Source organism: Lygodium microphyllum, chromosome 16, assembly GCF_053477565.2.
Source record: "Lygodium microphyllum isolate KBCC chromosome 16, Lygodium_microphyllum_v1.1.10, whole genome shotgun sequence".
NCBI lineage: Eukaryota > Viridiplantae > Streptophyta > Polypodiopsida > Schizaeales > Lygodiaceae > Lygodium > Lygodium microphyllum.
This window is the reverse complement of record NC_141150.1, coordinates 79,703,294-79,715,603: the sequence shown is the minus strand read 5'-3', so window position 1 is coordinate 79,715,603 and position 12,310 is coordinate 79,703,294. Positions and strand designations below refer to the sequence as shown.

General features: G+C 41.1%; 1 protein-coding gene across 3 annotated transcripts in view; it reads right to left on the bottom strand.

Annotated features, from left to right (window-relative positions):
- The window catches only part of LOC148023019 (uncharacterized), a 68,129-nt gene extending 59,298 nt beyond the window's left edge, over nt 1-8,831 (bottom strand). For 2 of the 3 annotated variants that reach the window (XR_015693597.1, XM_087696007.1), the window contains exon 1: nt 7,272-8,830. Coding sequence is in view for 2 of the 3 variants with exons in the window: in XM_087696007.1 (XP_087552133.1) it covers nt 7,272-8,696 (1,425 nt within the window). In the remaining variant the exon portion in view is untranslated. Of the gene's footprint in view, nt 1-7,271 lie in introns of all 3 variants that reach the window. The other variant, XM_087696008.1, reaches the window with a different exon arrangement.
- Nucleotides 8,832-12,310: the final 3,479 nt, after the last annotated feature.

Below are 12,310 nucleotides of genomic sequence, written 5' to 3'. Positions count from 1 at the left end.
TGACCGCTAAGTGTAGAAAAGAAGGTGATGCGGGTGCAGCCACTGCTCCAGAATCCTTTGTGTCCTTCTTCTTGGTGTCCTTCATGTCTTCGTCAAGGCAGTTCTTCCAATGGCCGGTCTTACCACAAATATGGCATATCGATTCTTTCTCTTTGTCCTTCTTAGATTTGTTGTCCTCCTTTTTCTTCTTTTGGTCCTTCTCCTTCTTCTAAGAGGCTTGACCAATCAATGCCTCTGATTTGGAAACATCCTGTCCCTTCAACTGTTCCTCTTGGTCCAAGACCATAGGAACTAACTCTTCCCAACGAAGAGTCGACTCCCGCCCTGATTCAATAAGAGCGGAATAAAAGGTACCGAATCGTGGTGATAATTGGGCTATAAGGTGATTACCATGTCTTCAGAGGAAATGGGCTTCCCCGCATTTTGAACCTGCATCTAAAGCTGTCGAAGCTTGTTGATGTGGTCCCGAAGCGAAGAAGACTTATTCATGGACAAGGTCCACATTTGTACCTCCAAATAAACCCTCTTCATAAGGGTCATCCGGTTATACGTCTGCTCAAGTTTCAGCCATATCTCCCGAACCACCGTCAAGTGCTCTATATGGGCTATCACGGCTATTGTACAAGATAGAAAAAGAAAAGAACAGAGCCTGGCATTCAACTTGTCCTAATGAGACTGGGCCTTGGTCAACTCCACACAAGTATTTGAAGAGAGTTTGGACTCATCTCTCACCAAGGGTTGGTTGATCTCCTCCACCACAAGCTCCGCCAAATCGTAAGACTCCAATATGGCCAACATCATCACACACCAGATGCAGTAATTGTCGCCATCGAGCTTTTGATCTGATGGAAGAGCTGGTAAGACAGACACCTTCTGGTCCATGATTGCCTAGAACTCCACATTAGTCTCTGTAGACATCTTCACCTGCAATGCCTGCACAAACACAAAAGAAACCCCCTCTAATTGTGAAAATGCAGCCTGCTAAGACTTTGCATCCCAAACCTTCTTCAGCCGTCAGAGGCACTCGAAGGCCAAAACGCAGCCTTCTTCCTTCTCTAAAACAGCAAAAAAAAAACAGCAACAGCTTCAACAAATCTTCTCTTTTCTTGCACGCCCACGGTCGCCTCAGCCTTGTTCTGATGCGCACCCCACCTAATTGCACTTGAACATTGAAAACCCAACCTTGTGTCGCGCTGAAAACTCCTCTTCAAATAGGTCAGTCCTTCAATGCTCTGATACCATGTCAGAGTGAAGCAATGCGGAAGTGAATGACCGTGACAAAGAGTGAACAGAGAGAGAAGAGAGAAAGAGAAAGAGACAGCAAAACACAAAAAATCTGCAGTGAAGAATGTTGTATAAGGATGCAGAATTATACACACATGCAAAGAAAATATCTACGTATGTCTCCACCACAAGGACCTCGATCTCCGTCAGCCCCGAGTGCAATCTCCTTCACTAGCAGGCTGAAATCTGTCAGATACAAGTATCTAAGACTGCTAGAAACTCAACCTTATAAAGGCTGAAAAGAATGCCTCAAAAATGGCCCAAAATAACCAGGTCAACTGCATTCAATGCAGCCGACAAACAGTCCAACTATTGCCACATGGCAGATTGCCACATGGCACTGCTGAGGTAGCACAGGAGATGACTTTCAACACTTTGAGACAGCAAGTTGCACCAAAGGATCAGCCAATACAATAGCATGATGTTCCAAATGTGGGTAGTAAGCATAAGCAAATGATGACAGTGGGGGAATTAATTTTGAAGTGCAAATCCAATACTTTTTAGACAGCAAGTAATGCATCCTAATGTAGGTCACCCAAGGTACTTTGGTGGTGGTTCATTTTTCCAAGCTATTGATGGTAAGGCTTCAACAACCAAATGTAGTTGTTATGCAACCATCTATACATAGTATGCAAGGCCCAAATGTATCCAAGTATGTGACAAGTTTAGCAATGCCTATGTGCAACTCACTGTGTTTGGGACTCATGGTATTAATGCCAATCATGCAATGCTCCATATAGTGCTAGTCATGAGGAAAAATGCAGTCAGTAATGCATGTAATGTATGGGAACATGTAACTTGGTGTGGCTGCTAGTATGCAAATTCCATAGTCACATTGCAATGGTCCAAAGTATGCAAACAAGAATGTTTCCTGATGTGTCCGGTGCTCCTAGCATGTCAAGTACATATGAGGGGCTAATCAATTGGATGCAATGTTGCATATTAGTTAAGTTGGAATTGCAGCAATGTAAAAGTATAAAGTATTGCAATGCTCAAGAGGCAAAAAGGCTTGGAGCCTAGTGCAAGTTTTGGGGCATTATATAAATAGTCTGGAGCCTGATTTATCAGTTGATGTTATGGCCCAGAAACCAGCCACACTATTCCATGCTATTGAGCTGAGTTAGAGGTAAGAATATCCATGTGCTTCTTGGTGAAGTTTTAGTATTGTTTCACCTATTGATGGATGCTAAGTGGATGGAAGAATAACTTGGCAGAGTCCATACCACTCTTAGTTATTATAGCTTTACCTCGAGGCTTTTTTATTAGAGGCGACTTTGGATCAGGCTCAATCAGGTTTAGTAAAGAAGGGGTCCAAAGCATTACTTGATGCTCAAGAGGGAGGTAGCATTTCCACTCCTCAAGTGAGGAGCAGCACGTGTATAGTGGATCTCGAATGTATTCAACATGTATCCAAGGTACTGTGCGACAGTATATCAGCCATGAGGTCACTATTCAGTGTACTAATTGGTGTAGTTTGGTATGTAGATTGGTATGGTTTTCACTATAGCTCTAAAACTATACATTTGCATAATTATCTATCAATTTGCATCATGAATGATCATCATAAATTGACTATCGGTTGCTGGTTTTCAGTGGATAATCATCAATTTTCAGTGGTATTCAGCTGATTTTGTGGACAGCAATGTGTTTTATGAATACCACTGGTCATTCAACCATACTAAATTTATAATTTGCTATGGTTGTTTGGCCAAAATAGTTGAGATATGCTATTGAGAGATGCATTCTATGGTTTTCTAGCAAAGTTTTGGATTCTTTATGAGTCTTATGTTTTATTTATGTTAGCTGAAAATTTTCAGCGAGTGTTTGGCTTTAGCATGGTTAAACAGCAATGGCCAATGTTGATTTGACTATGATGCCTCTTGGGAAATTCCAATGCAATATGCTTTGCTCTAGTACATTGCAATGCAGTCAAGGACAATTGCAAGGATTTCAAGGGTGTGGTCTATCACGAGGATGTGAAATTTTAATGATTTACTTAGCATTTGGTTAAAAGGTAATCAAATGTGCAAATGTAACTTGCACATGTGAGGTACAAGTTAATTATTTCGCGATGTGGGACCCAAGACCCTCAGATATTAGCTCGTGACAAAGGCAAAAGTTGTAATAAGTTATGCCCAACATGTACTAGGCGATAGCTAGCGTCAAACACTAGGGAATGGGCATTAATTAATTAATCCATGCCAATTCCTAGCTAATCAGTACTCAAGTTCACTTGGGTGATAAATTGGCCTAGCCAATCTAATTGTTAGCCAATAAAAATATTTTTCTCAATCATAAATAATTATTAAACTAGTTTTTGAATTCCTTGGAATCTCAATCCATTATGAGTTGGGGGAAACCCTATCCATTTCTTTCTTCTTTTTCCCCCCTATTGACCTTTTTCATTCACGTAAGAATCTTGAGGTATGCAATCAAATAGGCAAACAATAAGGATTGAATCCACGTGTGATGGACCTACAATCCATTGCTTAATCCACTTAGCTATATCCACAACCAACCACCCCTCCCTTTACTTGTTCTTGAAATGTAGAAAGGAACAAAATCTATTCTATAGGGTCATTCAATTGAGAAACGTTTCATTCGTCCATATTTTGAATGGTAGATCCATCTCATAAAGAATGTGTCTTCAATTCATTGCAATGAAACGAGATTGCAACCATTCCATAAATTGGAATTTAAGATTTTTGGATGCTTCTTACAATTGTAGGAGAGTATTCTAAATATTTTTCAAGACTCGGAATCAAGAGTCCATCATACAGAGTCACAACAAACAATAACAATTCTTTCTATCTATTCAATAGGCATAAAGAATGTGTCTTCAATTCATTGCAATGAAACAAGATTGCAACCATTCCCTAAATTGGAATTTAAGATTTTTGGATGCTTCTTACAATTGTAGAAGAGTATTCTAAATATTTTTCAAGACTCGGAATCGAGAGCCCATCGTACAGAGTCACAGCAAACAATAACGATTCTTTCTATCTATTCAATAGGACTCAATTTCGTGAAATACCAAGCCTTTGAAAAGGAGAAGGCTTAGTATTTCATTATACTACAAGACCAAGAAAGTATTATCCGTTCACAAAAGAAGCTTCAATTGAAGCTAAGTCTAGAGGGAAGTGAGGAGTATTACGTTCGTGCATAGCTTCCATACCTAAGTCTGTTAACAATCATGATTGTCATGCCTTGTCATTTCTTGCCTAGGAGGTTCAGTCTAAGTTAAACGAGGACTTTAGGAGCTCTGACATGTCTGTCACTTGTTTTGACAAGGGAGGTAGCTCATTCTAGAGCACTCAATTTATTGCCCTTCAATGTATTTTCTCATGTAGTCCGGGATTTTGTGTGGATTTCCCGGGCAATTTCTGCATATGTCAATCTGCCCCACTTATTGAACATTGTCCACCTTTTCCAAGATTTTTTTTGAGATTTTTCTCGCATTTTACCAGCATTAAATGGTGGTCGGCCACATTTTGGCCCTAATTTCACATTGGCCAAATTTGGGGGTATTTGGCTATTTATAGCCTCCCCACTCAATTGGCAAATCATTCATTCATCTTCCTCCTTCCTTGGCAAGTGCACGCTCCAACTTCGTCATCTTCCTCGGACCTCCGCATCCAATGCTACCATCATCATCAGCCTAATCTAGTGCCCTCACTGATGTTGTGGGCTGCGTGCAAAGACTGATCAGTCCTTTTGTATTCAGCATTCTTTCCTTCTTCAGTGCAGATTTCTTTCTTCTTTTCTTGCAGTCTCTCTCTATTCCTTTATCTCGATGTTTGTGTTCCTTCTTCTGTTGCACTCTCACATGGTATTAGAGCCTGAGAGAGGAAGGGAGAGAGAGAGAGAGAGAAAGAGAGAGAGAGAGAGAGAGAGAGAGAGAGAGCTGATTTCTCGCAAAGGAGACCACCCCAAACTGCCAAGCAGCCTTGCCATATCAGCGTCTCGTTGAAAGTGCAACTTTCTTCTTTAAGGTGACAGCTTCTTTGTGCAAGTAACAATATTTCTCCCCAAGGAGGACCCTCTACATCGACTTCATTGTGACCTTGTAGCCATTTCTTCTTGTTTTGGGGTTGTCTACCACCAAAACACAAATTTCTTATGGGTGTCTTGCAAGATTTTGAAGATATCTTGCAACCACTTTCATGGCTTTGATGATAGAGATGAGGAGCCTTCTCTACACTCCTCCGAACAGCAACGAGATTATCATGAAGACAATCATGCAGATCGTGAAGCACAGAGGTCACCTAGCCCGTTTGTTTAAGAAACATCTCCTCCCCGTTCTCCCCATGTCTCACAGAAGGCCCCTTCTACTGGCCATATGCCATCAATGGCACCCTCTATACAAGTGCCCGTACTCCCTTCTTTACCCAAAGAGAACTAGCTTGATGGTTCAAACTACTTGCTTTGGTCCTATAAGATGGAGTATATCCTTGATACCTTCGATCTTTGGGAGTTTGTTACCCAACCTATTCCCCATCCAATGGAGGATCCCATTGTTGGATCATCAATAGATCATGCGGCCTTATAGGATCAACTCAACTCTAAAGCCCAATTTTTCCTCTTTGTGAGCTTACATGATTCTGTCCTAGGATGTACGCAAGTTGCAGAAAGCAGCGGAGATGTGGACAAAGCTTGCTTCTTTGTACCATCAAAAGACATTTACCCATCGGATTACTCTTGAGAAGAAACTAGGGATACTCGTTGTCGATGATTCTTCTTCCATGAAGGATCATATCAACAAGTTGGAGGACATAAGGGATGAGCTTGCGTCCCTTGGTAGGATGATCTCTTCAAAGGATACGGCCATGATTCTTTTGACTCAACTGCCACCTCCCCGGTTTGATGTCTTCTACACCAGCCTTCTTACATCAAGGACCCGTGAGAAGTTGCTATGGGAGGAGCTTGCTCCGCTTGTTTTAGAGTATGACGAGCATGCCAAAGAGATTGCCAATGGATCCACCTCCACTAAAGCTTTTGTTTCTTTATCCTCTCTTCATAGGGCTCATACAGCTGTAGGAGACTCGATTTGGGATCCCCGGGCACTCAAATCAAGGTGCAAACTGAGTTTTAGGGTTGCTGGTTATAGAGAACAGCAAGTGGCTTCAAAATGGTGTGGGATTGAGTTTGATTTGTTGACAATTGGGAAACTTCAATGGTAAAAACTCGGACTCATTCCTTGAGATCTCAGCCAAAGGAACTCTGATGTATTCCTTGACTTCGTGGCATGGCCTCCAATCTCTCGGAGCTTTGGCCTTTCCAATTTGTAAACAATCTCTAAATTTGATGTGAAAAAATACCGCAAATAGACTGATGTTGGCCACTTCTTTGGAGTCCAAGTTCCTTGCTCTTAAAAAGATGCTCTAGTCCTACTTTTGAGAAGTCATTGCAGCTCTTCTTTTGCTCACAGATAAGATGTTTGCTAAGGGATGACAATGTGTCATACCTCAAAACTTAATGGCCACAAGGTAGTCAAGAAATCACAACCATTGCCTATTCAAGACTTGGCTTGGTGATGGATTTCATGAGTGGCCTTTTGAAGAACATCGGGTTCCAAAATCATGCCACTTTCTATCAATCAAGGAGATCCTAAAGGAACAGGGATTGCCAAGAGGATCATGTATGGTCAAGATTTTGAGTTCACTAATCGATTTTGGAAGACATCATTCTATGGCCTTAGCATGCACTTGGCATTTTTCATAGCTTTTCATCATCAAATAGATGAGAAAACTGAAAATTCCAACAGAACTATGATGTATGCAACATTACTATTGTCAATGGCATGAAGTCACCACACCCATGATCAGGTTTACCTTGATCACTAGTATCTACCAAACCAACCACATGAACAATGGGTAAGGAAATTACCTTCAAACTCAAAACTATCACATACTTAAAGATTGTTTGGTTCGTGTGATAATTACAGATGTGTCTCCCCTTTTTCTATTTGAGGAAGATGCAACTCTCACCTTTGTAGCTTTTGCTTGGTTTAACCACACTTTCATCCTGTTCACAATGTGCATTCGCTGCTTGTTGAATCTGTCTTGTGTCTTTGCCTTGATAGCATGCACCCTTGCTTCTTTGCTTCGTGATCTAGGTGTTACAATCCTCAATTTCCCTCGTCTTTGGCCTCTGCTTGTTTGGTTCTCTTGGACAACAATTTTCTGACAACTATGAGAAGCCTTCTCTTGATTTGGTTCGTTGTTGTGTGACAAATGCTTCTGCAGTTCTGATTGTGCTCCACTAACATCCTTTGCGTTCAGCATCTGCCTAGCCAATTCTTTCCATCTCCTCTTTGCCAAGAGTTGACAAGAAGCCTGAGCTTCTAAACATGAAGCAAGATTGTTTGATTGCTTGGGACGAGAAAGACTAGACTGTTTGTCATCTTTATTGTTTCTGGCACCTCTTTGTTGCACTGGCAGAGAACCATCATTGCCATTGTGATCAAAATTAATAAGTTGGTCATCATGAATGACCTCATTACTATTGTACTTGCTAGCCTTAGGACGCTTCCTGAATCCTTTTGAAGTCAGGTTCCTTCTACCATTCTCGGCACATTGCAAGACATGGCCATCTTTGGTGCTTTGTTGCATTGAAATCAAACCATCGTCACCATTCTGAGAACCCATGTCTGTTTGTGCTTGGCCATGAACATCATTAGTGTCACACAGCCTAGCTCTAGGCCGTTTCCTTGATAATTTGGAATGTACAGTCTTTTTGTTGCTTTGGGTGACTTCTGAGGCATGGCTGTGTTGCACTAGAAATGAATCATGGCCATTGTGATCGTCATTATTTGGTTCTGCGTTATTAAGGACCTCGTTACCATTGCACTTGCTACGTCTACAATGCTCCCTTGATGCCTCTAAAACCAGATCCTTTGCGATAGATCTTAGGTTCTGTTCTGGTGGACTATCCTGGCTGGTTCCTTGCACTGCCAAAGAGCTATCATCACCATTTTGACGATCAAGAGTTATCTGTCCATTGTCAGTGACTACCGCCGCATTGCACTCGGTAAGACTGCGCTGCTTTCCTGATGCTTTTGAAGCTCCTGCCTCTTGCAAGTCATGAGCCCCTGATGTGGCGGCATTGCCATCATCGCTGTTGGATATTCTGGAATCGACGGAGCTCGGCGTCCTCTTCTGTGCTTTTCTTACAGTTTTTTTCACTGCAGGGACATCTGCCGGATGGCCATGTCTACCGTGGCCATCATCGAGATTGCACATGCAAAATTTGAGGCGACAGCCACATAGGGGCCGTCTGGTTCTGACGGATCTCCGACGTCCGTCTTCCAAAGGGGGGGGGGAGGTGGCGGCGGCAACGGGATGTTCTGCGATGTTAGGGTTTGAGCCTTCGCTGGCAGCATGAGCTCCCAGGTCTTTTGCTCCATCTGCCATGTCGTTGCGAAGACTGTAACAGATGCCGCCAGCCTTTATATAGGCTGGTTCCCCGACCAGGCAGCTCACATTACAACGTGTTCACAGGCACTCGAGCAGGGGAGCCACGGAAAAGAACAAAACCCATAAGCACGACAGTTGTTATCTACAACTAAGTGCCAATAGTGTTAACACTCCGCATGCTTTGCATCTTAACATACTAGGCATTCCGTGCGAAGCGCCGGGGCGGGCGCGATTTTTGCACCGGGGGGGAGGGCAGGTGTTGGACGTGTGGCACTCGCCCCTGCGTTCTCTTTCTTTTTTGTGGGGGAGGTGGGGGGCTGCCACGTGGCATCCGCCCCCCACCTCTCCTTAACTAATAGTATAGATGCTTCATCCGTAGAGGATTGCCATATAGGTATCGTATTTTGGTTTAATGGCTCACATACTAAATCACATTATATATCTTAGTCATTACAAACTTCTCAATATTGCTTTGCAAGCATATGCAAAATGGGTGGTGGAGGCACAAAGAAACCAAAGTTGAGACACCGTACAATGTTTGCTTCAACTATAATTTAAAAAAACTTTGATATCATACGTACAATGTACCAAGTTGTAGCGTTGAAGCCTTCTGATAGAGTACAAAGTCATATTATCAATCAATGTATATTCATAATTCATAATGCTATATTTTTCACTACTTTTTTTAGTACCGCTTGAATATCATATTATATTATAACCTAAGGTTTGATATCAAAAAATGGGATATGATACAGACCTTGATTGCAACACCTTCTTTGATACTCCTTTATTCTTTTATGTGACATTATACATGATGTGGCTTGTCTATGATTAATGTAGCTTCCATCTTAGTTTTTTATGTGAGTTGTGGGAATCGCACCTCTCTTCAAAGGTCAAGGGAGTGTGTAAGGACCCTTAGTATGAGATTCATTGAAGTATGAATAAGTAACTATTATTTGTTAGAGAGAGAGAGAGAGAGAGAGAGAGAGAGAGAGAGAGAGAGAGAGAGAGAGAGAGAGAGAGAGAGAGAGAGCATAGATTATATTAATAAAAGGATCCTTAGCCATGGGTTAAGAAAGAAGCTTTATAAGGCAATACTAAGAACATGTCTAGCATTCTCCAAGTCCTTTATGTCAAAGGCTTCATACATCCATTTCCTTAAATCATCCACATCCATGATTAAATTTTAAGCAATCAGCACATCATCCGTATAAAGAATCCCAACCCTTCCCAGTGTATAAGTAATTAGTCTCACTTCTAATGTATGTTTAATACCACATAAAGGCATTGAACTTATGACACCGTTCCCTTGGAGCCTATTTCAAATCATATAAGCTCTTAAGTAGCTTGCATATACCAAGTGCTCCTTGTGTTGCATGTAAATATCCTCATGCAAGTCCCCATGCAAAAAAGTGGCCTTTGCACCCATCTACACCAACTCCATATCCTCTCTAGTAACCAAAGCGAGTATCGTATAAAGAACGATCATTTTGACTATTGGTGAAAATATCTCATAAAGTCAATCCCCTTCTCTTGATTGAATCCTTTGGCCACCAATCTAGCCTTATACTTAGGCAATGTTTTTAATGGAGATACCTTCAACTCTAGTAGACCCAGTTACACGGTAGTGCATGTTTGCTCTTAGGCAAAGGAACTAACTCATAGGTAGCATTTTTTTTTCCAAAGAGTCTATCCCCGAGTGTATAGCCCTTTGCCACTTATGACTATTATCCCTAGTTATAACATCAACATCAATAAAAAGCACACCGCAATCCATGACCATAACATAATCTACAAATGAACTGCATATATCTAATGGTCTAGAAACCCTTGTAGACCTATGTAATACCCATTTAATAAGACCCTTTACATGTCCCACTTGTTTATCTTATAAGACATGAGGTTGTTACTACCATTCTATGGCACTCCCACCTCACTATTAGTAGGATGTCTAAGGCCTTCATCACATGGAACTTATCGTGCAATCTACTTATATATTGGCTATCCATCCTCTTGAAATACCACTCTACAAGTCTCAATTATTTTGATATGTTACTAATGCATCTTATTCTCATTAAAGATGAATCATGGCCATATACTACCCTCCTAAATTCAAGATCCCGCAAGAGATAGCTCATTTCACTTGACTCCCCATAGCTAAGAAAGATGCATTTCTTGGACTTTAGATCAAGCTTACTCCACTTGTCCATAGATTTATATATAAATGCCTCATAACTAAAAATATACAAGTGATCATAACTAGGTCTCTTGATAGACAACAACTCCTCTTGTAACTTGCCATCTAATGGGCTAGGTGTTGGGTGTTAAAGGCCACCTATGTCTAACCACTTACATTTACTTGTATATAAATCCACATGCATATACACTATAGGTGATGAATGCCAATCACTATCACTTCATTCTTCACTCTTTTAGCGACAAATAAAATAAAGGAAGGCAAATTACACATTGTGACTATTGGAGTTCCTAGACATTGGTCTCTCTCTTCTTGCTTTTGCTCGTGCTTCCACCTTATGCTCACCTTTCACTAGGAGACTTGTCTATAAAATGCATAGTTGTCTTTATAGCTTCAACCCATAATTCATTAGTCAGACCAGTATTAGAGCATAGGTATCCTCTATATAACTATCCTCCAAGACATCTTCTACATGACTACTCAAAGCATCAATAGTCTCAGTATAGGTATCCTCTGTATTTGCTAATCATTGCCTTAGAAACCTCAACATAGGTATCCTCCATATAACTAATCTCAACCTTGGTTGCAAATAGTGTAATCTAAGCAAAATCTTGTGCCTCTTCTATAACTTTAGCATCCTCTTCCTATATTCCTATTTCATCCTCTTTCTACAATCTTCTAACATCCTCCTCATGTGTATCTATTTATTGTTTGTGCAACAAAGCCATTCCCGCAAGATTGTCACCCACCCTGCAGCTTAATTCTCTCTCCAAATTGGCCCCTGCGAATCGAGTACAAGGCGCGGATGTCTTGTGCATTTCACGTCTAAAGGAGACAAAGATCAAGAATGGCCCCCAAGCAGGCATTGTTGCATTGTGCATATGGAAATCCCTCAACAAGCAACACAGCTTCAAGCAAGGGCATCACTGGTAATTCAACTGCAGTACCAGTCGTAAGTAATGTATTTTCAAATTAATGGATGCTTGCTTTGATTCACGCATGAGATGCATTAGACTCGTACTAAGCCGCACGGGAAGGGATTATTGAAAATGATAAATTCATCGCAAACATTCAAAAGATGGAATTTGCACATGAAAATCATGCACTGCGGTAAGCAAGTTTGCATAGTGACTCTAATTCTCTACTTCCGCACAAACTAAGGCCTCTTGAGAAGCTTTTCCATCATCCATCAGATCCTCCACTTTATCTTCCAATCTCTTAATCTCTCTTTCCATCATGTTGACCTTCTGTTCATCCCCCTTCTGTTTCTCCAAAGTTAGAATCATAGCATCTTGATGGCAAATAAACCGATTCAAATCTGACAAACTTCAAACTACATCTTGAATAGAAAATATTATGACAGCCCTCAAACTGTATTCCTCTGAGAATGCATTTTTCTTAATTGCTTGTGTGA